This window comes from Chiloscyllium punctatum, chromosome 19, assembly GCF_047496795.1.
Source record: "Chiloscyllium punctatum isolate Juve2018m chromosome 19, sChiPun1.3, whole genome shotgun sequence".
Classification (NCBI taxonomy): domain Eukaryota; kingdom Metazoa; phylum Chordata; class Chondrichthyes; order Orectolobiformes; family Hemiscylliidae; genus Chiloscyllium; species Chiloscyllium punctatum.
In genome coordinates, this window is record NC_092757.1 from 84,429,086 (window position 1) to 84,456,972 (window position 27,887).

Here is a 27,887-nt window from a genome sequence, read left to right on the forward strand (position 1 = left end):
TTGCAGAAAGCATGGGTTGGTTTTCTATACTAAATAAAAATCGCCATTTTATTAATAAGTAATTAGACTCCAGTGGCAGGGAAACCAATTGTGAATCACCAATATGTAACTTAATTAATTAAAACTCTGATCTCCTGAAAACTGTCCTTCACACATGCACACGCACAATACATGGATGTTATAGACAATGAACACAAAATGGTTCACTGCTCATTGTTCATTGGATTGGTTGATTCTTATGATTCGTAAGCTGATGAGTGCACTGCTTCTCAGTCATTTTTCTCTAGATGTTTCTACTGGTTTACAAGAGATAGAAGGTGGCTGTTTCACTTTTGGATGGTCTCTGACTTAATCAAAAGACACAATTGACAGTGATTGCTGAAGGAAAAATGAATTGTTCTTCAGGCTTAAAGTGCCTTAATGCATAAGAGGCAGAGAGCTCCTAAGATGCTGATGGTTTCTCTGCCTTTAATTGACAGGCCCAAGCTGTTCAGCTTGGTTAGAGACAAAAACTGCAGATGTTAGAATCCAAAATAGACAGGCAGGAAGCTGGAGGAACATAGCAAGCCAGGCAGCGTCAGAAGATTGAGAAGTCAATGTTTTGGGTATAACTCTTCTTCAGGAGTGGGGCCGGGTGCGGGGGGGAGCTGCAGGTAAAGTGGGTGACAGCGGCAGGGTTGTGAAGTGGAGATAGGTGAGGACAGGTAGAGGGTACAACCTGGTTTGTCGATGGGAGGAATGAAACCGGTTGGTGGCAGGGAGCAGTGGAAGGGATGGGAGGGGCTGGGAAGGGAATCAGTGGATGGGAAGAGCAGTTATTTGAATTTGGAGAACTCACTGTTGAGTCCTCTCGGCTGTAGGTGTTTCTCCAACTTGTGCTGTGGTTCATTTTGGCAATGGAGGAGGCCAAGGATGGTCATGTTGGAAAGGAGTGATTGGGGGAATTGAAATAAGTGGGGACTGGGAGGTCCGGTCAGCCCATGTTGACCTGGCTGTGATGCTCTATGAACCGTTCCCTAACTTTACATTCAGTCTCCCCAGTGTAGAGAAGACCACATCAGCAGCTGAACCTCTGTCTCACTTGGAAAGACTGTTTGTTTGTACCCCTGGATGCGGGTGGGGGGGTGGTGTACTGGCAGATTTTGCATCTTTTCCGGTTGCAGGGGAAGGTACCTGGGAGTTTGGGGGTTGTTGGTGGGGAGAGTGGCGCAAACCAAGGATTGTTGAACAGAGCGGTCCTTGTGGAAGACAAAGAGGGGTGACGAGGGTAAGATGTCCTTGGCGGTGGGATCTATTTGGAATTGGCGGAAGTGTTTAAGGATGATACATTGGATACAGAGATTGGTGGGGGGTAGGTGAGGACAGGGGGACTCGGTCTTTATTACGTGGGGTTTTGGTTTAGAGCAGTGGAATGGGGAATGGAGGTGGTGCGGCAGAGGGCTATCTGGATAACGGAGGGAGGAAAAGCACATTATTCAAAAGTAAGCTATTCAGCTACCTGAGAACCAACAACTCAATTGTTGGCAGGCAGAATATCTTTTGTCATTGCTTTATAAGCTAGTGACCAGTCTCCAATCTGTTACTTGTCAAAGTTCCATTTTTGCACAGCCTATCGACTCCAGTTCATCTACAAACAAGACTTGAATGACTGGTTCACGAGCAGCTCCGTAAGTGATGCTTCTAACGAGTGTCAAGTTACTTGTTTTCAAAACATGGAGCAACTGGTTTTAAAACAGTTATTTTCTCATTTCAGTCCTCCATTAAAAAGGAAAAAGACTCCCTGCAATGTGCAGAATTTCTATTTCCATCCTTTTGAAGACTCCTAGCTAATTGAATAAGGCCAACTTCAGAAAGCTCAAGAAAATCAAAACTAGTGCTGGAACTATTTACTGAGAACAATATCCTGCCAAATTAATGGCTGTAACTGAATTGAAGCTCCACATGAGGCCAAACAATCATCTTTGCACCAAGGGGATGTCATCCTTAGGAGTTAACTATAGTGACTGTGTCCAATTCGTGTCACCCTTCAAAGAGTGTGTTTGCAGCGATGATTACCTTCCAGAAATTTTAAAATATCTATCTTTGAACAATTTTTCTGATACAAATGATCCTAAACCACTGCATTAAAAGGATACATTCAGTTGTAGGGAAATTCAAGTCATGGCAATGTTTGGAACTTGTAACTCAGAGACGCAGATTAATGCAATGGCATGTGGCAACTGTTGGTCTGTACTTTAACAACCCAATTGGTTCACTAATGTCTTTTAGAGAAAAAATATTCTCACATTTTGCCTGCTGTGGCTGACATGCAACTCCAGACCCATAACAATATGGTTGACCCTTGACTTCCAATTTATTTGTAATAAACCACTAAAGAAAAGTAAAAAATATATAAACTGGAGAGATGATCGCATGTTGTCTTAAGCACCAGAAACAACAATAGCATTCCCTGCCCTATTAATCTTGTAAAGTATGTCTTGCTAATGTCTTGGAGTTTGTGAAAATTGCAAGAACTGACCCACAAACCAGTTGAGTAACAGCTTTTCACAGTCTGACAGATATGACTGAGTGCAGTCATGTCAGAGACATCACTATATTTGCTGACCCACGAGCAGGGCATATCAAGTTGAGGTGACAACATAACGGTAAGCAGGTGGGAAGGAGAAGTGCCCTAGGAACTCTGAAGTTCTTCGGGGCAGTATGCTAAGCCCAGCCATCTTCAGCTGTCATTAGTGACATTCCCCCCATCTTCAATGATTTGCATTTCTTCATGACCATGATCTCTACCATCTTTTAAGGATAAAGGCAGCAAACACATGGGACTACTGTCAACTGCAAATTTCTCACCAAAATGCCCACCATTCTGACTTGGAAAAATGCTGCTGTTCCTTCACTGTCACAGGATCAAAATCCTGGAATGTCCAAACTAATGCAGTTGGTGGTGGTTTAAACTAATTTGGCAGGGGTATGGCAAACAAAGTGATGGTACCGAGAAGAGAAGACACCAAGACCAACTGGAAGGCAGAGCATAAATGGTCAAGTTAAGGCATGGAGCATGGTAAGGCTGGATAGTATTTATTTTAATGCAAGAAATCTTTCGAACATGGCAGATGAGTTCAGGATTTTTATAAAAACATGCAATTGATATTGCTATTGCTGAGACATGGCTCAGGGCAGGACAGAACTAACAGCTCAATTCTCAATAGAATCTTCAGATGGGGCTGGTGAGGTCAGAAGAGGTTAGAGAGGAACTGGTATTGCAATATTGGTCAAGGAGTCAATTCCTGCAATAAGGAAGGCTAATATCTATCTAATCAGGTTCCTCAACTGAGGCCGTTTGGGTAGAATATAAAAATGAAAAGGGGCAGTCACATTGCTGGGAGTATATTCTGGGCACCGAATAGTCAGGCACCGATACAAGAACATATGTAGGCAAATCTCAGAAGTGTAAAATAATGGGATAACAGTATTTCAATTTCCCTAATGCTAACAGGGATAGGCAATCTGAAAGGATTAGAGAAAGCAGAATTCAAGTGTCTGTTGGAGCGCTTTTAAAGACAGTACGTAGAAAGCCCAGCAAGAGAGGGAGTGATGCTGAACCTGAATGAAGCTGGCCGAGTGGTAGAAACATTTTGGTAATAGTAAGCACATCTCAGTAATACTTTACGTTGTAATGGAAAATGGGCCAGAAGTAAATGTGAATAGCAGAAAGTTGCTTTGAAAATATGATCTGACTAAAGTGGACTGGGAGAAGCTTCTTGCAGAGAAATCTAATTTGGAGCATTGGCAGTCATTCAAAAACAGAATGGTGAGAGTGCAGGACCAACATGTTATCATAAAGGTAAAGAGTGGGCTCCCCAAGTCCAGAGAAGCCTAGCTGTCGGTGAAGTATGGAATCGGAAAAGGAAAAAGAGTGAGCTTATGGTCGATACTGTGGGCTCAAAACAGCAAAGCCCCAGAGGAGCATAGAAAATGTAAGAAATAAATTAGGAGAGCGAAGAGGCTGTGCAGAAAAGCACAGGTGGGTAAAATAAAGGAAATCAAAAGCATTTTATAAGTATATTTGGAGTATGAGGAAAACCGGAGAATGGGCCCATTCAGGGACTAAAGCAGCGATCTTTGTATGGAACCTGAGATTTTAACCTGAGATGTAAGTGAGATTTTAAATAAGTACATAGCATTAAATATAGAGTTGGACGATGTGGGTATACAAAGTTGAGCAACCTGAATAAATTAACATTGAAACAGAACAGGTATTAAGTTTTAGAAAGCTTAAAATGGTTAAATCTCCAGGCATGGATGAGATTTATCACCGGTCACTGTGGGAGTTAACAGATGAGATCGCTGCCATTAATTTTCAAATTTCAGAACATGGGAGAGGTGCCAGAGGACCAGAGAGTAACTCATCTAGTGCTGTTCTTCACAAAGAGGGATGGAGGTAAACCAACAAAATCTAGAACAGTGAGTCTAGCATCTGTGGTATGGAAACTTTCTGAAAATGTTCTGAGAGAGTACATTTAATCTTCACTTTGAGGGGCAAGGATTTATCGAGTTTAGTATAGAGGTCTATGTCTCACAAATTGAATCATTTTTGAGGAGGTGACTAGGTGTGTCAGTGAGGGTAGTGCAGCTGCTCTTGTCTACATGGACTTAGTGTAACTATTGACAAGAACTCTTACGGGATATTGGTCAAGAAGTTAGGCATCCATGAGATCCAAGGCAATATGGTAACTTGGATCCAACATTGGCTTAATGGCAGGAGACAAAATGTAATGGTTGATGGTAATTTTTTTGAGACTGGAAGCCTATGTTCAGTGGCATACAGTGGTTTCAGTGCTGCATCACTTCCTGTTTGCAATGTACATAAATGGTCTAGATAACGGGTGTAGGCAGTATCATAGGGTCCTTGGCATGCATAGCCATAGGTCCTTGAAAGCAGCAGGACAGGAAGAAAGCATCGTTGAAAAAGGCATATTTAATGCTTGCCTTATCAGTCAATTTATTGAATACAAGAGCCGTGAAATTGTGATGGAGCTTCATGAAACACTGTAGAGGCCACAGTTTGAGTCCTGTGTGCAGTTCTGATTATGCAATTACATCCTTCCGCTAATGTGGCAATGAGGGTTGCAGAGGAAATTCACAAGGCTGTTGCCTGGGCTGAAGCATTTCAGCTTTGAAGAAACATGAGGTTGGGTTTGTTTTCCTTTTGAGCATCGAAGGTTTCGAGGGACCTGATTTGAGTTGTAGAATAAACATTTTCCCGTAGATGGGTCAGTAACCAGAAGCATAGATTTGAGGCAGGATGTTTAGAGGGGATTTGAGAAAAAGTTTCACCCAGAGGATGAGGCCATTTGGAAGTACCTGATTGGGTGAAACAGACAGAAACCCTCAAAGCAGTTAAATGTTTAGAAGTTACTTTGCATTTGCAAATGTACTTCACATTCACCAATGTCTTAAAATGTTCAGCATAATTGCACACAGTGCCTCTGATTCAGTTCATGCCGATGCACCTACAGAGAAGACGTAGGAACAGAAAGCTATATTCTGACTATTTGCATAATGACTCGCTACAGAAGGATGTGTCATGTATATTGATGGTGAAATCACTGAAGATCTTTTTTCTAGCATAGTTTTGTTTTTAAACAAGTGTGCATGGAAAATGGATATTTGTGTGCAGATATTACTAAATTAGATCAGTGATTCATGTTCTGTAAGTGGGGGAATGATTGACCTTTTTAATCATGTTTAAGTCATGTTGAAAGCTGATGTGCAGCAGTATAATGAGGCAGTGTAAAATGGGGAAGTGAATGGGAATAAGTAAGCTGAAATTTTCATATTGGTTTCCATAACCTATTTGATAACTTTCTAATTTTAAATATGAACCTTCTGGAAAGTCGCAAAGAATAATTTTGCTATTTTAATTGTATAGCAGCAACGACATAATACTTTCAATAATGAACTGAATTTGGCATTATAGACATGCAACCTTAGCACAGTTGACTTTAAATGCTATTGTTCCATTCAGTATGACATTACTGGGAATTGACCAATATTAGAGTTAGCCATGGCTGAGTTACTCGTTGTGGGGCTCAAAATCCACTCCGGAACTTGGGCATGAAAGATGTAAGTTGACACTTGTACTTTGGGGCATCCTAAGGTGGAGATGCTATTTAGAACAATTATTTTGTGTTGCTTTTGTTTAGTCTTGCAGCTTTTGTCAAAAGGAACAAGTATTAAGCAAATTCTATCTTTTGACTTTTGATATTCATAGTTATGCTTACAATCTCATTGTCCCAGAATTTTGTACATTACCTGGTCTGTCTTGAATCTTCCGTCATAATAAGTTGTTTTTCCATCCATTTACACTTTTCTGTGTTATGGACAAGGCCATACCACTCAAAACATTCTTAAGCAGGTCGCCCAGACAATAGATTTTGCAATTTGTTTAGGTAATTGTACAGTGAAAATTACCCAGTGTAAGTTAACTAGGTTGACAAAATTTATTCACAAAATTACACAGTGAAACACACAGAACAGAATAAAGAGCTCCTACAGAACTCAGTCTATCCAAACTAGACTTAATTATGCTGGTCTGAATATACACAACAGTTTCAATAAGCAAGCCCCCTTTAAAAAAAACAGTAAAAATGGAACAAAGGCTTAGAGGTCCAAGTTAAAAGGTCAGAAGAAGAGTGAGTCTAGCAGCCTGTTTCCACACAGCTGAACTTCCAACTAGTTCTGGGATGAGCTGTTCAGCTAAAGAGCTGACCACTCTCTTTTCATTATACATGTCACTTCTAAAACATGACCACTTTGCCCTGAAGTCTCATCTGTTTATATATAAACAAAAGGCTTCTCAAAATCCTTTTTCATCTCTGTACCAAACTAGCCACCTCGGAGCCCTTTGAAAAAAATCAAGGACACAGTATCTTTGAGGAAAGGAACAGCTTTTTAGAAAGAAAGGACGGTTTGTGACATCTGAATATAGTGTTTCAGTTATGTCTTCCATCATTGTTACCAGGTTTTGTCATCTTTATTTCTTTTGTGGCCAATCCATGTTATTTAGGCTACTTAGACTTCAAGATGTTGAGATACAAGGTCAACTTATTTCAAACTTCTAAATTTTTCCTGTGGCTTGAACCAGTATCTCTGGACTTGCTCTTTCTGCTTTAGGTATTTTCTCAGTCTCTTAAGATTTTTCTAGGACGCTGTGGAAGTGACTAGTCTTTCCTATAATAGCAGCCACATTGTTTTTGAAATAAAAATTGGCTGTAAATTGAGGTAAGTTAATTGTGATGGATATTTGTTTAGGTGCACGTCCTCTTTCTCAAATTATGCAACCCATTTAAAATAGAGTTTGGCATCTCTTGTATTCCTGCTTCAAAATGTGGATGCTGCTTTTAATCTGTATTTAAATAGATATGTTGTCTGGTTTAGATATGTCGCCAGTAAGTTTAGTTTTCTGCAAGATCTGTGCATTGACTGACTGGATAAAATGTTCAAAAAATACTGGTTACATCTTGATCAGTTTGCCACGTGAAATGATGTGCAATACCAAAGAGCTGTCCATGCTTTTATAGCTAACATATAGTCTAATTTGAAATGCACGATAAACCAAGTCTGAGCCCAGTCTTTCGGCCAGGCCACAATGATCCGTCTCATGCAGAAACTCCTCTTATACCATTTTTGAAACAGTTATGTTCCTTCTATTCTGTGACTTGGAAAAACATACGAAATATGTGATCCTTTGTGGAAGGGTTCTTCTTTATGTTCAAGCTATTCCATTGGTGTTCTGTGACCTGTAGTTTGTTTTCTTAAAGTATGTGGGCATCACTCTTCGAGTAACATTTATTACCCCATCCTTTGTGCATGAGGTTATGATGGTGAGCGGTGGTCTGGAGCTGCTAAAGTGAATCTGATGTAGGTAGGCCAACTTGGCTGTTAGGGAAGGAGTTCTCGGACCGTGGCCCAGCAACACTGAAAGAACAACAATATATCTTCAGATAAGGATGCTGAGTGGTTCGCAGTGGAACTTGCAGCAAGTGCTTTTCTCCTGGATCATCATTTTTTCTTCTAAGGGATGTCGGTGCTGCCAACAACACTAGCATTCGTTGTACATCTCTGGATGCCTCAAACTGGTTAAGTATGCGATTTCAGAGGGCAATTAAAAGTCCAGTCATTGTGTCTGCAGTTACAAGTAAGCCAAATCAATTAAGGATGACCGATTTCATGCCTGAAGGATTTAGTGAAAGAGTTGGATTTCTGAAAGAATTGATAATGGTCGTCTTTAAACCAGGTTTAATTCCAGATTTTATTGAATTCAAACATCAGCAGGGTGTGATTTGAAATATATCCTCTAAAACTATATCCGGGACTCCACATTACTGGTCTAATGACATTATCAGTATATCGTTGTCTCCCATTGACTTGTGTTTTTCTCAACTTCCTTGATGTTGCAATCAGTCAAATGTGACCTTGATGTCAAGAGCCTTCACTCTGCCCCACCTCTGGGATTCAGCTCTTTTGTTCATGTTTAAACTCAGGCTGTAATGAGGTCATGAACTGAGTGGCCTTGACAAAGCCGAGCTGAGCATTAGTGAGCAGCTTATTGCTTAACAAATGCTGCTTGATAGCGCTGTGTTGATAACTCCTCCTGTCACAGAATTGATAGAAAGTAGACTGATGGGCAGTAGACTGATAGGCTGTTCGGGGTTCTAATTGCTAGCTTGGAGTTGTACTGGGTTCTGTATACCTGGGCAATTTTCCTTTGTCTGGTGTTTCAGCAAGGGACCCAACAATCCCTTCCCTAGCTTCCCACAGAGTTCCAGGGTACACCTGATCAGGTTTTGTAGATTTGTCCACCTTTACCTGTTTAAAGACCTACAGCATCAACATCTCTGTAATATGGACATTTTTGAAGATGTTGCCATCTGCATCTTCTATGTCCTTCTCCACAGTAAACACTGATGCAGAATACTTGTTTTGTATGTTATCAAACCAGGTCAAACCCCTCAAAACATTTGAAGAAGGTAATTCAGACCCTAACTTTGCATTTGTTTTAAGCAAGTGTGCAGTGGATATTCCTGGGGAGAATCAGCTGGTCAAACTGCTTAGTTCTCAACAATACAAAATTTATTCACAAGTTTTCTGAATGAAACACAAAGAACAGAATACCAAATAATTTATTCTATCTGAAAACCCTACATACTATGCCAAATTAATGATGCTGTTCCAAACTATTTGCAACAATCCCATCAACACTCCTTAGCCCAAGAGGTAAAATCATACAAGGTCTTAAAGCTTCAAATTAGAGAGAGAGACTCCAGCAACCTGTCTTCACGCACTGCTGCATTAAACCAAATCAAAGAAGAGCTGCTAAAACTGGCCACTCCGTCTTGATTATGTAAGTTTGTTTTTCAAAACTTGAAAGCTTTTTGCATGAAGCAGTGTCTGTTAGTTGTAAACAAATTGGCCCTAAAATCCATCCAAACTCAGACTGGTTGGCACCTTGTGTCATTTTCAACCTCTCTGGGGGAAAACAAACAAGGACAATCTAACCGTGCCAAAAGAACAGCTTTGTCACAAGTATCTCTGCCATCGCCTGCAGTTCCATACTTGAGCATTTCCTACACCTACCAGCCTTGCCTTTCACCCAACAGGAACATACTGTCTCTGGACTCTCATTATCGAAGGCTTCCCATTTTCCAACTGTCCCTTTACATGTGATCATCTGCCCCACAATCAATTTTTGAAAGTTTTTGCCCAATTCCATCAAAGTTAGCCTTCCTCCAATTTAGAACGTCAACTCTTGGAATGTTGTGTGCAATTCTGGTCTCCCTCCTATAAGAAGGATGTTGTGAAACTTGAAAGTGTTTAAAAGGATTTCACCAGGATTGGAGCTTTTGGGAGAGGCTGAATAGGCTGGTGTTCTTTTCCCTGGAAAGTCAGAGGCTGAGGGGTGATGTAATAGAGGTTTATAAAATTGAGGGGCATGGATAGGGTAAACAGAGAGGGTCTTTTTTTCCTGGGATACGGGAGTCCAGAACTAGAGCACATAGATTTTGGGTGAGCGGGGAAACATTTAAAAGGGACGTAAAGGGGCAACTTTTTCATGCAGAGGGTCGTGCATGTGTTGAAAGAACTGCCAGAGGAAGTGGGGGCTGGTACAATTACAATATTTTAAAAGACATCCAGATTGGTTTATGAATAGATTATAGTTGTTAGGGACATGGACTAAGTGCTGGCAAATAAGACTAGATTATTTTAGGATATCTGGTTGTCATAGGTGAGTTGGATCAAAGGGTCTGTTTTCATGCTGTACATCTCAATGACTGTCAGTGTTGTATTTACACCAGAACAGCTTGGCTCAAGCTGTAGCAAGTTCTGGAGCACGCATCTTAAGTACTATTGCTGGGTTATTGTCGGAGCCCATTGCAATATCAAGTGCCTCCAGCTATTTCTTTATGTAATATCAAATGAATTGGATCAGCTGAAGACTGGCATCTGTGATGCTGGGCACCATTGTAGTCGACCTGAATGAATGTTCCACTCGGCATGTCTGGCTGAAAATTTAGGCTTACCAGTTTTTGAGGATGGGTGTATGCTGGCTCCTCCAGTGAGGATTTAAATTGTCCACTTCATTCACAACTGGATGTAACATAACTGCAGAGTAGGATCGGATCCATTGGTTATCCATCGGACCTATCCCTGTCTATCACTTTGTGCTTATCCTGTTTGATGTATAAGTAGTTCTATTTTGTAGCTTCACCAGGTTGTCACCTCGCCTTCAGGTATACCTGGTGCTGCTTCTGCCATACCCGCCTGCACTGTCTATTGAACCAGGATTGATTCCCTGGTTTGATGATAATGGTCAAGCAGAGTAAATGCTGGGTCATGAGGTTGCAAATTGTGGTTGAATGCAGTTAGTTTGGTGGTGGTCCACAGTACCTCATGGATACGCAGTCTTAGTAAAGTCTATCCTATTTAGTGTGGTGATAGTGACGTGGGACAAAATTAAGCGAATACAGAATGGGAATACGAAGCTTTGTCACCACAATGTGCAGTGATCTCACTCACTGGCATGGTCAGGTGCACCTAGTAAATTGATACTGATGAGTTTAAGCATATTTTACTTAATTGTTCCCTTACTGTTTCTGGCAGTTTCAGTCTAGTAGCTGTGTCCTAGGGTGTGGACTAGTAGTTCCCCAGAGCAACTTGGTGATGGGTGTTGCAGTTCACATCCACAAGTGGCATTAGACTGATTCATCAGCCAAGGGGGACAGTTCATAGTAATCACTTTTGGCATGATGTCATGAGACCATATGGAATCTGGAGTCAGTGTTGAAGAATCCCTCGGAAATTTGCTGCTGATTGTACGTCACTGTTCTGCCACTTCTGTCCCATTAGTACAAATCCAGGAATGGTAATGTCTGTGACATTGTATATAAGGTATAATTCCATAAACATGACTGTTTCATGACTAGCTTATGATACTCCTTTTCAGTTGTTACTAAGAAATTTGCAGGATGGGCAGGGATGACTTTGCTGTTATTGTTTTGGGTGCCTTAGTCAATTCATGTGGTCCATCTGATTGTTAAAGAGGGCAGTTAAGAGTCAATCACATTGCTGAGAGTCTGGAGTAACATTTTGACCAGACCAGGTAAGGATCATCTCAACAGTATGTTAATGAGGCAAAGGTTTCTATGATAACTAACAATTTTAATGTCATTTGTTAGTCTTTTCATTCCAGATTTTTATTGAATTCAAATTCTACCATCTCCCATTGAATTCGAACCCATGTCCCCAGAATGGATCTCTGGGTTACTACTAAGCCACACATTAATACAGTTTACATTTAAAGTTCAAACAGTATCGATAAAAGTTCAAGTTTACATGTTTCCTCGTGGCCTACCTTTTATATTTGGAATCTGTTGTGTTGCTGTGCTGCTGTCTGAATTCTTTCTAAATCATTTATATTCTGCTGTTCTATTAACATTTTTTAATTACTTTGCTGTGCTATGTAGACAAGGAAATGAACATGCCAATCATTACTCGAAGTCCATTGTGAACTTGGTCAATTAATTCTGTATGCATTGTTCTGACCCACTTTTTTTTGTTTCACAATGTGAACTTGAAACATGGTGCATCTCTGCATCATAGGATAGCCAATCTGAATCTACTTTTAAATCTTTTGTCACAATTTGTCACAATTCTCCCTTGTACTGCTGTTGCTTTTTTAATTTGAGAAATTAGGCAGAGAACTTTGTTGTAAAAATCTGCAGCTTCTGGAGTCCAGTGTTCAATGATTTGCGATCTTTAAGTGAAGTTCTGGTACACGAAAAGGAAAATATCTGCACAAATGAAAACTACTGTTGACCGTTTGATTTTCTTTTTATTTGATTGCAACATATCAGATAAGACTTGGAAGATTAAAGTGTGCACATCTGGGTTAGTTTTCTTAAAATTTGCAATTGCAACTGCTGTAAATAAATGGTTCTTGTGTAACCCTCTTCTAAGATGCATTTCCTCCTCCCTGTTTCCTGTGACTTGCAGTTTCTTGCTTTAAAGTTAAGCATAAAATCCAAATAAACAGAATTTCCCTGCTGAGAATGATGCAAATTCACTACAGTTTTCACTTCATCTTACTGATTATACATTTTTTTAAAGACTTGGAAAGTAACTAATATGCCATCTACATCTGTTTCACGCACTTTGTCCAAAGAAAATTGTATTTCATTTTCTTAAAAATATCTGTTAGTGTTGCTGTATTCCAGCGAAGATATAGTTCGAAGTTAAGGACAATGCACTGTGAGCTACCAGAAATGGGAGTTGAAGTAACTTGAGCAGTGTGGAATTTCTGTATTAATTCAGTTGACTCATTGTGAGCCTCTAAAATGATGCTGAATCTGGTTATTCTCAAAAAGCTTTTTTGAAACTGGTGTAACCCACTTCTTATTGTTATTAAGCAATGATTTTATCTGTCCACATTGGCTTGAGAAATGGTGTCTGCAGGTGGATGTCTTGAGTAATTGAATTCATGTCATCTAGATTGCAAATTGAAACATGCATACATTTCTTGCTGATGCTCTTTCTGTAGCTATTAACATACAAAAGACATCAATTTCTTTTTCCTTTTCGTACCACATTGGAGTATGGTGCAACAAGTGGATGCCAAAGGCATGACTCATTCCAAAAATGATACGCTTGTGGACAGAACTAAGTACAAGGAAGGACTGGAAAAGTAATGCATCAAGGAAAGAAGGGAGTCACTTGATGTGTGAGAAAAATACCTTTTGCCATCTTCCCCCTGTAATGTACTGAATTACTTGTGGTTAGAAGTGAAATACAATTCAGTTTTACTGTATGTAATCATTTAAATTAAATTCACACTTAAGAAATAGAAGGATTAAAATATAACTTTCAGGGGAGTTGAGTAGGATAGAACCTTGAAGGAAGAAATCACCAAGACCAGCATAAGCACAAAGCTAAAACAATCTGCAGTATTGCAGAATACAATCACAAAGCATAGTTCACTGTTTTTAGATTGCAGGCTTGTCTGCTGGAGAATGTTTTAATAGAATTTCAATAAAGTATACTCGAGTAACATATTTTGAGTAAAATCAGTCCATAGACAAGAAGCTAGATAATTTCTATACATTTTTTCATTTTGAATGTCAACTGAGGAAGAATTGTGTAAAAAGCTAGCTGCTTTTCCATTTATCTTGTATATGAAAAAAAAAATCATTGCCGTCTAAAGCAGGATTTGTTGCAGTATTGTGGTTGACCACTTTATGTACAGTTCACAAAGTAGCTGCTGTGAAAGACGTTGGTAGATGAAAAGGTTTTTGAGGTAATTCACCAGTTACCTAGAGTCAGTGTAATGGTGGGTGTGAAAATAATTAAGAAAATATATGTATTGCTGCCCTTTTCATTTTTAAAAAAATGCAGAACTGCATTCATGGAATTGCAGTCTACAGGGGATTTTTGTCTGCATCTAGTTTCAAATCTTGGTACCACTTCCAACTTTAGCAAGGTGCTGTACATTGCACTTTAGGCATGATGAGTGATGTTAGCCTATCGGATTTTTAAAATAGGTTTGGCAATGCTGAAGCACAGTTGTTGCAGGAGGCATCTTAGTCAAACTTTAGCCAATGTAGATTACAGTGATTTTAGATTACTTAGTGTGGAAGCAGGCCCTTTGACCCAACAAGTCCACACTGACCCGCCGAAGCACAACCCACCCAGACCCATTCCCCTACATTTACCCCTTCACCTAACATTACGGGCAATTTAGCGTGGCCAATTCACCTAACCTGCACATTTTTGGACTGTGGGAGGAAACCGGAGCACCCAGAGGAAACCCACGCAGACACGGGGAGAATGTGCAAACTCCACACAGACAGTCGCCTGAGGCTGGAATTGAACCTAGGACCCTGGTGCTGGGAGGCAGCAGTGCTAACTGCTGAGCCACCGTGCCGTGTATATGTATAATTGCTTTGCAGTTGTGGAAGATAAAACTAATACCTTGTACTTTAGACTTGTAGCTCCAACAGTGGTGGTGGATTATCAGAATTGTTTGCAAAATCCAGAAAATCATCTGGAGGAGGGGGAAAGGAGATATTTAGATCTAACTCGGGACCCTCCTGAGCTGGGGCAGGACCGTCTGTAACTGTTGCAGGTGATGAAGCAGCTGGTTCATGATCATTGACTGAAGTTTGTGCTTCCAGAAGATTTGATGGTTTAAAATCTTGGTTATGTGTTTCACTTGGTTGAATTTCTTTTGCAGTTTCATTTTCTACTTTGACTTCAGGCTCAATGAGCTTTTCTTCAATCTCAGGCGAAGAAGTATTGACAACTCCCTCAGACTCTTGCATGCTTTGATGATCAAGTAAGGATTCGCGTTTTGATTTTTTAGACAAGAAGGTAGTGAGTGAGGGGCGTTTTGTTGGTTCAACATTGTTATCATTAGCCTCAAATGCATGTAGATCCATTTCAGTGGGACTTGGACAGGTTCCTGCCCATGTCTGGTCCTCTGAAGGCCTTTTTGCACATCTTTTCCGCAGCAAAAGGACACATATTATGATCAACATTAGCAGCAGTGCGCCACCAATGACGTAAGCGATAACTCGTGCTGCAGTCCCATTATTTAGCTGTTTAGTGGTTGACTTGCTGGTGATTGTTGTCATCAAGGTTGACTTGGTGCTCTCAGGTTTTGTCGTCAAGTGTGAAGTTGGTTGAGAGGTGGCACTCTGAATTGATTGTACTTCACTTGAAACTTCTGATGTGAACTGTGAAGTGGTAGAAGGTGTATTGGTTAAGAAAGAAGTGTCGCTAGGGAGATCACTTGAAGGTGCATTTGTTATGGTTGGTGTAGTTATGTTTAACCAGGGCTGTATAGAATTACTTGAGTTATGAAATGAAGTTGGTGTGTCTGAGTTTGTTTCTTCTGAACCCATTGTTGGCAGAGAGTTGATTGTGATTGTGCCCCCAAGGCTGTCTGCGAGTAGTGCCAGGGTAATCCATTGAATTGCTTTCATCTTTGTTAGTTTTAAAGAGGCAGGCTTTCTGAACCAAAACCAGGTTGCTGATGACAGTAAAAACCTGAAAGAATAGAGAACAAAACATTTTTAAGTTAATTTTTTCTTTTGGTATTGTGCGCTTTTTGCAAATTAACTCAATGATAATGGCTTTTTTGTATTTTTTGTAGTGTTGTTAGAAGGATAATATTGGTTGGGATAGAACAGTACAGCGCAGTACAGGCCCTTCAGCCCTCGATGTTGCGTCGACCTGTGAAACCAATCTGAAGCCCATCTAACCTACGTTATTCCATTATCATCCATATGTTTATCCAATGACCATTTAACTGCCCTTAAAGTTGGCAAGTCTACTACTGTCGCAGGCAGGGTATACCATGTCCTTACAACTCTGAGTAAAGAACCTGCCTTTGACATCTGTCCTATATGTCTCGCCCCTCAATTTAAAATTATGTCCCTCATGCAAGCCGTTACTACCTAAGGAAAAAGGTTCTCACTGTCCATTCTATCTTGTATGTCTCTATTAAGTCACCTCATAACCACCACCTGTCTTAACGAAAACAGTCTCCAGTCCCTCACCCTCCTCATAAGACCTTCCCGCCATACCAGGCAACATCCTGGTAAATCTTCTTTGCATCCTTTCCAATGCTTCCTTGCATCCTTTCCAATGCTTCCACATCCTTCCTGTCATGAGGTGACCAGAACTGTATACAATACAACAGTGCAGCCACACCAGAGTTTTGTACAGCTGCAACATGACCTCATAGCTCCAAAACTCAATCTCTGTACCAATAAAAGCTAACACACTGTATGCCACCTTAACAACCCTATCAACCCGGGTGGCAACTTTTGGGGATCTATGTACATAGGCAATGAAAAGCCTTTGTTGTGTGTGTGTGTAGAAGGACGTGGTGTGATATCAAGTTAATAAAGTCAGAATGTAAAACAAGTTTAAAAGTACATGTTTCTGATTTGTTTGCAAGAATAACTGTTAGATTAGATTAGATTAGATTACTTACAGTGTGGAAACAGGCCCTTCGGCCCAACAAGTCCACACCGCCCCGCCGAAGCGTAACCCACCCATACCCCTACATCTACCCCTTACCTAACACTATGGGCAATTTAGCATGGCCAATTCACCTGACCTGCACATCTTTGGACTGTGGGAGGAAACCGGAGCACCCGGAGGAAACCCACGCAGACACGGGGAGAACGTGCAAACTCCACACAGTCAGTCGACTGAGGCGGGAATTGAACCCGGGTCTCCGGCGCTGTGAGGCAGCAGTGCTAACCAGAGTCTCAATCTTGTTTCTGTCCTGAGCTATCAACTCCATTCTTTTTCCTGGCCACTGTCTGAGGCTAAGCCAGACAGTTTGCTGCTTGGGCACCATATGAGATAGTGGATCTTCGTTTCAAATGCTATCTCCTCCCAATGACCAAGACCTCCCCTCTGTACTGTCTACCCTACCTCAACTTACCTGTCAAAACATCTCCACCTGCATACTGCCTCAGAAGTCATTTATTTCAATGCTGCCCTACCCAACCTCTCCCTTAATACTCTTCGTACATTTGAACACATTAAAGTTGTGCTGCTTGTGTACAAACTTGCATCATGTCCTGTACATTCCACACTTCTGTACACACTGATCCACATTGGCTCCTGATCTTGCAATTCTGGTTTTCTTAGTTCTCTACCTTTTATCAGATCCCCTAAGATTTTGCCCCTCACGATTTCTTGTTGCTATCTACATCACTCGAGATCTTTGCACTCCTCCAATTGTGACCACCTGCCTATCCCATTTGTTGTTATTGAACAGTTTGTGGATATGCTGTCAGTTGTCTTGATCTTAAGTGCTGTAATCTATCTTCCTAACTTTCTCCACATCTATCACTCTTTCTTAAGTATCTTTTAACTACGTTCTCGATCACTGGTCCTAACCGATCAAATAGCCGTGTTTGTTCAAGTTTGATTCATATTTTGTGGTACCTTAGGCAGTTTTGCCAGGATTGAGATGTTTCCTTGATGCAAGTATAGCTTTGTAAATACCAACTTTGCATATTTAAGGGGTTAATTAGAAGATGAGAGATTTTAGCCTGAGTGTTATCTGTTTCAGTAATATGAATGGCAGCAGCCTATGAGCAATGTTCCTCATTGTAGACGCAGCTGAATCTTCCAGTAGCCCATCAAGTGGTATTGCCATGAATCTCTCTTTGCAGATTGCCTTCAACCAACTGGGCATGGCTACTCGCGCAGACTGGATCCTTGAGGTAGTCAAGCAAATCTGCACTCCCCCACTGCAATACGTTGGTCTTCTGGTGGCTCACTAGTGCACAAAGCTGGATGGTTTTGAAAAGTCTTCCTTCCCGATTCCTCAAATATTTCTAACATTACAAGATTTCCAAAGCAGTAGTGATAAACAAAGTGTTGCCTTGCAAATGTGTTTGGCTGTACTCAGGAAGTCCAAAATATATCTTCAGAATTTGGTGTTTCATACTTTGTTTGGGGGGGATGTTTCAAGATGAAGTCCAAATGGTGAATTTGTTTCAAAATTTAGTCCATAGGATAAAATAGAGACACACAAGTAGTAAATGCATTGTTAAGCTGTTTTTGTTAGTTGAAGGACTGTTGTTGGTCATGAAAACAACTTGCCCTTCAAATAATTTACCATACCACAGTGCCTGAATTTTAAAAAGAAAGCTATTTTTATATTGCATTCGGTGAGCTGTATTTAATTGCTGCTGGCAAGATTTTTTTTCTCAACTTCTTTAAGCTTTAGATTCGGCATACTTTCCCAGCAATGGGGGGGTGGGGGGGTGTTCTTTCATTTGCACGATGTTATCAATTTTCCAATCCAAGCGTTCTCCAGTTCTAAAACAGATGTGTGACAGTAAATTGCTAAACTATTCTTTTCAGATGAAAATGTGTTTTTCTTGGCTTCTAACACTAGATCCAGTAATGTTGCTGAAGTAAGTTCTTCACATGATGGAATGAAGTCACTAGGGGAAAATGTGGGCTGCAGATGCTGGGCATTCTTCATTCTTGATGGAGGGCTCATGCCTGAAATGTCGATCCTCCTGCTCCTCGGATGCTGCCTGACCTGCTGTGCTTTTCCAGCACCACAGTCTCGACTCTAATAAAGTCACTGGTTGTATCAAGTGGCATATTTCTGGCTGACATAGTGTAATGCTATCAATGTGCTGTAAACTAACTGGTTTCCTGAATGGATTGTAGCCAACAGAAGAAGGGCCTTGCATCCGCAGTCTGCTGCAGTTCTGTAATGTAAGCATCTCTTCTGTTTCTGCTTTAACACAATAAAATTCATGTAGTTTTTAAACTATTGCAGGTACTGACATCAGAGTCACTATTCACTGTCCAAGTGTAACCGGAGTGGTGAATGTGGCTAAATAGTTCCTTTGTGTTTGTGTGCTTAATCTTAAGCAGGTTGGTACATGTAGCTTCCAACCAATATTGTGTATAATCAAAGTGTGAATACGTTTGGGTTACTTGAAAATCTTTTTTTAGAGTGCAATTGTGTAGTGATTCTGGCAGCCAAATCCTTACGATGAAAATTAATTATCATAAACCTGACTTGTGTTGTACAAAAGCTGCTGTGATCTAAATTGTACAAGTCCCTATAGTGCAGATTAGCCATTCAGCCCATTGAGTCTGCACTGACCCACTGACTCCCATCGTCCCACCTTATCCCCCAAACCTTGCATTTATCATTTCTTAACCCAATTAGCCTGCACAACCCCGGATGCTATGAGCCAATTTAGCATGGCCAATCCACCCAGCCTGCACGTCTTTGGACTGTGGGAGGAAACTGGAGCATCTGGAAGAAACCCATGAAGGCACAGGGAGAATGTGCAAACTCCACACAGACAGTCACTTGAGGCTGGCATTGAATCCAAGTTCCTGGTGCTTTGAGGCAGCAGTGCTAACCACTGAGCCACCATGCAACTCCAATTTGAAGCTGACTTCCTTTCTGGACTGTGGTACCTCATTGCTTTTCAAAAGCGACAATAGCATTGGGTTTTTTTCTTGAAAATGTTTTGAAAGTTGCCTGCTATCTCTGGTTTGTGTTGAATAAACAATTTAATTTTTAATTTATTGAATTTGCTGCCTTTCCTAACACAAATGCAGTTGAACAGCTTTTAAATATCAATATTGCTATATAATTGGCAGCAGAAAATGATACTTTGGTAACCCAGGAGAAATTGTCCTCTGACTTCTCCAGGAGTTGAAATCGGGAACTGCATTACGAGGGGAATTTCCCTAATCAACATTTCCAAAATGGCCAATTTAATAGCTGTTGAAGTAGCACAACTACCCAGATTTTTATGTTAATGCTGACTCCATTATGTGTTTGTGTACTCGGGCACTGGTGATGAGATGTCACTTCCCCAAACCCCTCACCAAATGTAATTTTCTCCAGCTCAGAAAAGGCATGTGGAAGGTTCCCATCAGAAACCCCCTACAGCATTATCCCCAGATGGAGAAAACCAAATTTGTGTCGACCTACAAACTGCTATTGTATCTGATGCCCTGTTTCACTAATTGCATTAGCAGTAGCTTAAAGTTCTAATTGTCGTTGTAAAAACAGTATCTTTTTATTTTGAATTGTGCACCTAAATGGAACCAAAGATGATAATGTAAATCAAGGACTCTGGAAGGAGTTACTGTGAGTTATGTTTACACTTGCTTTGTTCATGCATTGGGGTAGGACGTGCAAGTCTCGCCCAGAGACAGATTGCTGATTAAACTGTGCAGTCAGGGCAGTTGGTAAGACCAAGAGTTATTGGCAAGGCAAAAACTCCTGTTCGTGGGCATTTAACAAAGTGTGTATGAACAGTACAGGGATGGAGGAGGTTGTGTCTCTGTGCAGTGAAATAATTGAAACCTGAAAGATAGATATTCTGTCCTATCTCTTGTTTATAAGCTCTTGTCTCTAACCAGTGACTGAAAGACTGTGTCATTTGTCTGACAACCACTCAGTCAACAGCAAAGAATTGAGAGAATCTGGATAAGGAGGACAGAAAATAAGGTCCTGGAAGAAGCAAAAGGAATATTTCAAGGAATCCTTGGAACTGATGCTATTGAACTATTTCTCCATCCTTGATCACCCATGTTTGTTTGTGTCTCTAAATCAGGGTTGAAGCAATGTTTCCTCAGCAGGGTGGCTGTGCACACGTACAGCTGCTTCTATGTTCCATCATTGGTGTCAACATGTCGATTGTGGCACTGATTTGCAATTCTTCTGACACTGTTGCAGGCCTGTGCACACCTTGTAGGCCTGTGCACACAATGAAATTAGAGGGAATGCTGGGCTTAAGAAAGAGGTTAAAATTTCAGCTAGTAGAATTGTATGTTGATAATTAATAGTTTTGCTTGCTCCTGCTTTGAATTGATTTCTTTAAAATTAATCATTTGTTAAATACAGAAACTTGGTTAGTGTTTTCTATTGACGTGAATTTATCAGATAGTAATGTTAGGAACATTGAGTAATTTGATTGAGTCTTTAACTTTTATAGTGTTGAGAGTAGTGGCGCTCAACTTTAAGTGCACTTCCCAAATGATCAACAAATGTATTTCATTAAATTAGTGACACAAGGAGTGCATTCCCGTTTTCTCCCAATCAATGTAGCTCGCCATTAAGGTGTGTGTCAAGAGCCATATGCACTGAGAAGTTTTAAATGCATGCATAATCTCCCTCTGGGTTGTGATATTGGGTTTCAGAGGTGGGAATCTGTTATGCCCCTATACCCTTTTACAAGCATGGGTGTTGTCACATTATATGTTAACACTATAGTGCAGAAACCATGTGCACCTGGAACAAATTTGATCCTAACTTGTTAACTGGATCTAACAACAATAAAATCCAGTCATTTGGATTGAATAATTTATAAAAAGATGCCTTCAATTGCTTCAACATGAATTACAATAGCTATTGTTGGCATTGTTCATCTTTTGTAAAGAGATGATTTTCAAATGAAAGAAAATCTACATTGTTAACATTGAAACCAAATTGAAAGCATTGTAATTCTTCTCAGCATTATTCTGAAGTTAGATATCCAAACTCGCGTCACATGCTGGAGCTCTTGCCTTGCTGCAGGTGCTCAGAGTTGTTTCTGCCTTGTGAATACAAGGGCAGCACCATTGGCCGTGGCAACTCCGTAACAGCACAATTCTGCAACGGTCAGTTTCTCTGCCTGCATGCTTTTCACTGAACCTGGCAGTTGCTTTGCTGAGGAAAAGCAATTATCCTGGTAACTCTCCAGAATTAAGCTCTCTTAATTCATGAGGGCGCCCTGCTACCCTTCAAAATAGTGCCATGAGAGCTGCTGTACGCATCTACAAGGGCCATTAGAACTTCAAATTCAAGTTTCACCTGAAAGGCCACCTATAATAGTACAACACATAATCGAGACTGTCGCTTTATAGATTTATATGCTCAAGTCCACGGAATTGAATCCATAATTTTCTGAATCAGAGAAGTCAGTGCTATCTCTTAACCAATGTTGACAATTTACTAGATAACACTGGAATGAATACATCTATGAATTTATTAACTTCTATAAATAGTACATCTATTAACTTCTGTTCAAATTTTATTTTCCTGAAGTAAAATTTCCCACAAAATTTCAGTGCTGATCTGCAGCTCCGAAAAAGGAAATTGACCTGTTTTCCACCATCTTGTGTTATTTGGCTTAAACCGACTCTGGACAATGTGTTTTTCCCTCCACTGTTTAATCAAGTTGTTGTTGAGAGGTTTTAAAGTGGATGCTACGAGACAAGTGTGTTATGATAGCACAATTAATCAATGGGAGTTACAATGAATTACTTTGAACGGTCTACAACCATTTTACACGAGTACCCATGTCCTCAGACACTAATGTTGTACAGTTCCATAAATGTTGAGCAAAATTAATGATAGAGGCAGCCATATACTATGTAATATAATGAACGTTTGAAACATGACACCAAGCAAGACAGCAAATCATGATACAAATACCAGTATGTAGTGCTAGGTTGATGAATGATTCCTCCTCTTCTTGTCTTTCCCCCCCCCCCCCCCCCCCCCCCGCCCCAAAAAACCTTCTCTGTCTCTGTATCTTGGTTTCCCACTTGTTCACTCACTTGCTTATATTCTCTTGCTGTTTCTCACTTTGTCTCATTCTCTGTCTCACTCTGTCAGGCTTTCTCTCTTCCTCAGCTGTCCTTCTACCTTTCCATTTATTTACTCTTCTAAGTTTGATTTGCCTGAATAACAATTAGCAGTACTTGAAAGCTTGGCAATCTGTGATCATAACCTAAACCATAGGTTTACATTTCGTAACTGACCTGTTGACTGAAAAATTTTCTGTCTGGTTTTGTTAAGAAATTACTTTTGTCTGCATATCTGAAACAAAAACCATACATGCTTTTGAAAACACTTACCGCTGATAAAGTGTGGATTTGAAGGTTGAAGTGTAGTCCTGATTCTGAAATTGCTGTGCATTACGCACTAAGGTATTTGCAAGTTCTTATAAAACTAGAAACTTTGCATACATTGTCATGCTCAGTAATACAGCAAATGCTCAAAACCAATCTTTAAATGCCGTCACTTGTTAATTTTGAGGTTTTCACAAAGGGGAAGTAGGCACACTTGTGTTTTCCGGATGTGAAGAAATTAGCTCACCCAAATGCTAAATGCTGGCATTATTTTGAAAATGAAATTTGGAACTTAAAGTTTAAAGATGTAACTGGGTAAAATTTACAATGGGATTAAAATTTCTGCATGATTTCAATGCTGCAGTTGGAGATCTTGCATTCATTGAAAGTCTGCTTGTCATTTTGGTTTCATCCTAGTCAGGGTTAAACGGTTCAAACAGTTACACAACCTGTAGTGGTGAAACTCTATTCCTAGTACGACACTTTGTGAAATTCTGTGCCAGACTGTCTTCTCTCTGTTCCCCATCTGAAAGTTGGACCACGTTTTATGGTGTGATTAAAAACTCTAATTTATTGAGTTGAGTTCTGAATTGGTGTTGCTGGAAGAATAGTGCAGAATACCCAATTCAATAATGTCTAAAGTCAATGCACTGTCTCTTGTTTAACCTGCAAGTTGGGTCAAGAAGTTGCTTTTTGCTAATTTACTGAAATGTGCTGCAACAACTATGCTCCATGCCTAAGTGATAAGAGAGGAGGAGATAATCTGATCCCAGTTAGAGGGAGAGGTGCCTTTGTTTTTGCCTCCCCTTGCATTGCTTGTATAGTTTTCAGCCTAATTTCTTTATGCAGCTTGTTAAAAGCACCTCTACTTTATCCTAAAATCTTTGGAGCAACCCAAACCCTCAGTTCCATGTTGTCCCCACGCCTCCTTCAGTTTTTCTGATGAGCATGTCTCCATCGGTCCACTGGCCTCCAATGGGAAAATTGGCAACAGTTGGTAGCATTCATATTTCTGAGTCAGAAGGTTGTGGATTCAAGCTCCAATCTGGTACTTGAGTACAAAGATGCAGCCTGATATTCCAGGGCAGGACAGACAATGTTCCTGATGTGTTGGTCTTCTTTAAATAGAGACTCCATCTGCCTTTTCTTTGCACATCAAAAAAGTATCATGGTTCTTTTTAAGAAGACCAGGAGTTGACCTGTATTTATTCTTCCAGTCAACATTATAAAATCAGAGTCTTGGTTCTTTTTCACAATACTGTATTTGGAACCTGATGTAAATACTTGGCCTACTATTTGCTATACTACAGTAGTGGTGACACTCCTCAGTTAGCTGAATGGGTGGTTTGCTATGCAGTGTAAAATTAACAGCTTGGGTTCAATTCCTGCATGAGGTGACCATGAAAGACTGTCCTGGCTTCATATCCCATCATGGTGAAATTTTGAAATCAAAATCTGGAATTAACAAATGATAGCCAAATCGAAATCATGAAACACTGCAAATTATCATACCAACCTATCTCATTTACTTAGACCTTTTATGAAGGAATTTTGTCAAAGTTGCATTTTAATTCAGACCTACAGCAAAGTGTTTGATTAACCGCCTTCTGAAATAGTCAAGCAAACCACTGTTGCATCAAGCTGTTACAAAACTCAAAAGAAATCAATGAGACTGGATGGACCATATGTTGTTGACTCAGGTGCTGGAAATAACAGCCTTGTCAACACTGAGTAGACCTCCTTACTAGTATCGAAGAGCTTTTGCCAAGTTTCAAGCAACAGCTTGGCATAATCATATTCACGAAATCATATCTTTGAGACTGTCCCACTGGCAGAACAGAGCCATTAAATGGCAGCCCTCGAAGATGCATCGCAGTATCACTGGGTCTGATTACCATACTGCAGATCGGAATTATGTACAATCACGGGGCGGCACGGTGGCTCAGTGGTTAGCACTGCTGCCTCACAGCACCAGGGACCCAGGTTCGATTCCACCCTCTGGTGACTGTGTGGAGTTTGCACATTCTCCCCATGTCTGCGTGGGTTTCCACCCACAGTTCAAAGATGTGCAGGTTAGGTGGAATGACCATGGTAAATTGCCCATAGTGTTAGGTGCATTAGTCAGAGGGAAATAGGTCTGGGTGGGTTACTCTTTGGAGGGTTGGTGTGGACTTGTTGGACCGAAGAGCCTGCTTCCACACGAGGGAATCTAATCTAATCTAATCTGTCATGATTTAACTGGGACGAATTGGGCACTGATCCACAAGACTTCTCAAATGTATGAAATCCCAATTAGACCACAAAGCTGACTAATTTGCCTGACTCGATGTCAATTAAACAAAGGCAAGTTATTGTCAGGTTTCATCAGAAAATATATATTTATTGGACTGTCACCGAATGGCAGAGAAATCAAAAAATTCCAAATAATCATCTTTGTGACGAATGTGCCATTTTAAAAAATCTCAAAAACACTCATTTATAATTAAAACAGGCAAAATCTTTATACGAATTATTATAGTAGGGAAAAGAAAATAGGGAACAAAGTGCTGAAGATCAGAAGTCCAGATCACAAGGGTGGGTTAACTTGTATCCCAGATTGATTTCAACAAGGATGACATGTTGTCTGTGAAGTGAATGATTGCTTTTCACATAGGTAGGTGATTTAATTGATTAGGACTTTGCAAGTTGGAATATTTTCTGTTAAGATTTCTTGGTTTTTAACTTACACAGAGAGAAATATGTTCATTTCCCAGTTTTTCAATGTATATACCAAGAAATAACGAACTGAAAAGAGAGGTGGTCGACTGGTAGAAACGGATGTATTGACGTGACAGTTGCAATTGTCACACACATAGGGAGCTAGTATGATCAAGATAACCAAATAAGACCCTGTGTTGCATCAGCAAAAGTAGTAAGACCCAGCTATCGGGGGTGCGGGGTAAGACCCAGCTATCGCGGGGGCGGGGGTGTTGCACGCCAACAACAGGCCACAGACAGATGTGATAAGCCGATTAGACTGACAGTTGCACAGAGCAATAAAACGATCAGATATGAAGTAAGAGGGGAGTACCGAGAGACTCACCTGAACTGTATAAATTGTAATGTAACCTCCTGATCGATGTGCCTACTTTGTGGTCATCCGGCTTGCAAGAATGTATGAATAAAGACTGCTTCAGAATTTGACTCCGACTGAAATTATTGAACATTGAGCTTCGTTTCTCACACAATCCAACTGCCCTTTAAGTTTATAATACAAAAAAAAACAAAATGTATGGTCCCTTACACTATACACAGACCGAGGTCAATGAAGAGTGCAACACAACATAGTCGGAGCAGCACCAGGTATACATTAAAGTACGTTAATGAGATGTCAATCTTGTGAAGTCACGGCACAGGGCTATTTGTGTGCTAGATAGTGGAAGTAAAAGACAAGACTAAATGATGCCACAGGTAAAAACAATGACTGCAGATGCTGGAAACCAGAGTTTAGATTAGAGTGGTGCTGGAAAAGCACAGCAGTTCAGGCAGCATCCGAGGAGCAGTAAAATCGATGTTTTAGTAAATGATGCCACAGGCAAAAGGCCAGAACTAAGCTTGGCATTGTGCCAAATCCAGTCATGAATGGTGATGGACAGTTAAACAGTGTAGAGGTGGTGGGGTCTCTACAAACATGCCCTCATCAAAGAGTGGGAATCAGAGCATATCAGTGCAGAAGTTGCAAGGTTGATACATTTGCATCCACCTTATGCTAGAAAAACTGAAAGGATGTTTCATATTTGCCTTCTCCTGAGGTCCCCAGCATCGCTGATCTGAAGAAAGGCTTATGTCCGAAACGCTGATTCTCTTGCTCCTTTGCTGCCTGACCTGCTGCGCTTTTCCAGCAACACATTTTTCATCACTGATCTGATGTCAGTCTTCAACCAATTTTCTTCAGTCCACATGATATCAAGAAATAGCTGAAGAAACTGCATACTGCAAAAGCTATGGGCCCTGACTGCATTCTGACCTGAAGTCTTGGTGGCTCGAACGCGGTGCACCCCTAATCGAGCTGTTCTAGTAAGTCTACAAATTTGCCATCTACCCAGTCATGTCAAAAATTGTTAGGGTATGTACTGAAAGAGAGAATAGGACCCACAGATGCCACCAGCACCTAAAAGAGCAAAAGAAAGGAGTAACAGCCTCATCAAGACAAAGGCTGTTGGGGTGAGAGATAAAAGAAAAAGCAGCAAAGAGTCCCCTCAACCTGTTTACACTTATTGGCGACAAGTGTGACATCAGAGGGAAACCTACTTCTTCCATGTCTATTTTGATTGGTGAAGTGGTTTAAAAAATGACCAGAGAGCAAATTAGAGATTCACTTTTTAAGTATTTAAAAATCAAATTAAATTAAACCCAGCCAATTCGCACCCATCAGTCTCCCCTCCATCATCAGTAAAGTGATGGAAGGGGTCATCAACAGTGCTATCAAACAGCACCTGCTCGGTGATGCCCCCAGTTTGGGTTTTGCCAGGGTCACTCAGCTCCTGATCTCATTACAGCCTTGGTTCAAACATGGACAAAACAGCTGAATTCCAGAGGCAAGAGTGACAACCCTTGACATCAAGGCTGCATTTGATCAAATGTGGCATCAAGGAGCCCTGGCAAAACTGGAATCAAAGAATATCAGAGGCAAACACTCCACTGGTTAGAGTCATACTTTGCACAAAGATGGTTGAGGTTGTGAAGATTCTATCGTCTCAGCTCAAGGACAGATCTGCAGGAGTCCCTCAGGGTCCTAGGCCCAACAATATTCAGCTGCTTCATCAACGACCTTCCCTCTGTCATAAGATCAGAAGTGACAGTGTTCAACATGATTCACGACTCCTCCGACATTGAAGTAGTCCTTGCTCAAACGCAACAAGATCTGGACAATATACAGGCTT

At 40.6% G+C, this 27,887-nt stretch overlaps 2 protein-coding genes across 3 annotated transcripts in view; one reads left to right on the forward strand and one right to left on the reverse strand.

Annotated features, from left to right (window-relative positions):
* The window catches only part of nf1a (neurofibromin 1a), a 324,748-nt gene that overhangs the window by 201,580 nt on the left and 95,281 nt on the right, over nt 1–27,887 (forward strand). The gene's annotated exons all lie outside the window — the stretch shown is intronic.
* Nucleotides 11,733–27,887, reverse strand: part of LOC140491552 (uncharacterized) — a 32,627-nt gene continuing 16,472 nt past the window's right edge. The window contains exons 1-2 of one of the 2 annotated variants that reach the window (XM_072589903.1): nt 22,972–23,143; nt 11,735–15,600 (exon numbers count right to left, since the gene is read on the reverse strand). In XM_072589903.1, coding sequence (XP_072446004.1) covers nt 14,532–15,536 — 1,005 coding nt within the window. In that variant the 5' untranslated portion in view covers nt 15,537–15,600; nt 22,972–23,143 and the 3' untranslated portion in view covers nt 11,735–14,531. Of the gene's footprint in view, nt 15,601–22,971; nt 23,144–27,887 lie in introns of those variants that run through there. The other variant, XM_072589904.1, reaches the window with a different exon arrangement.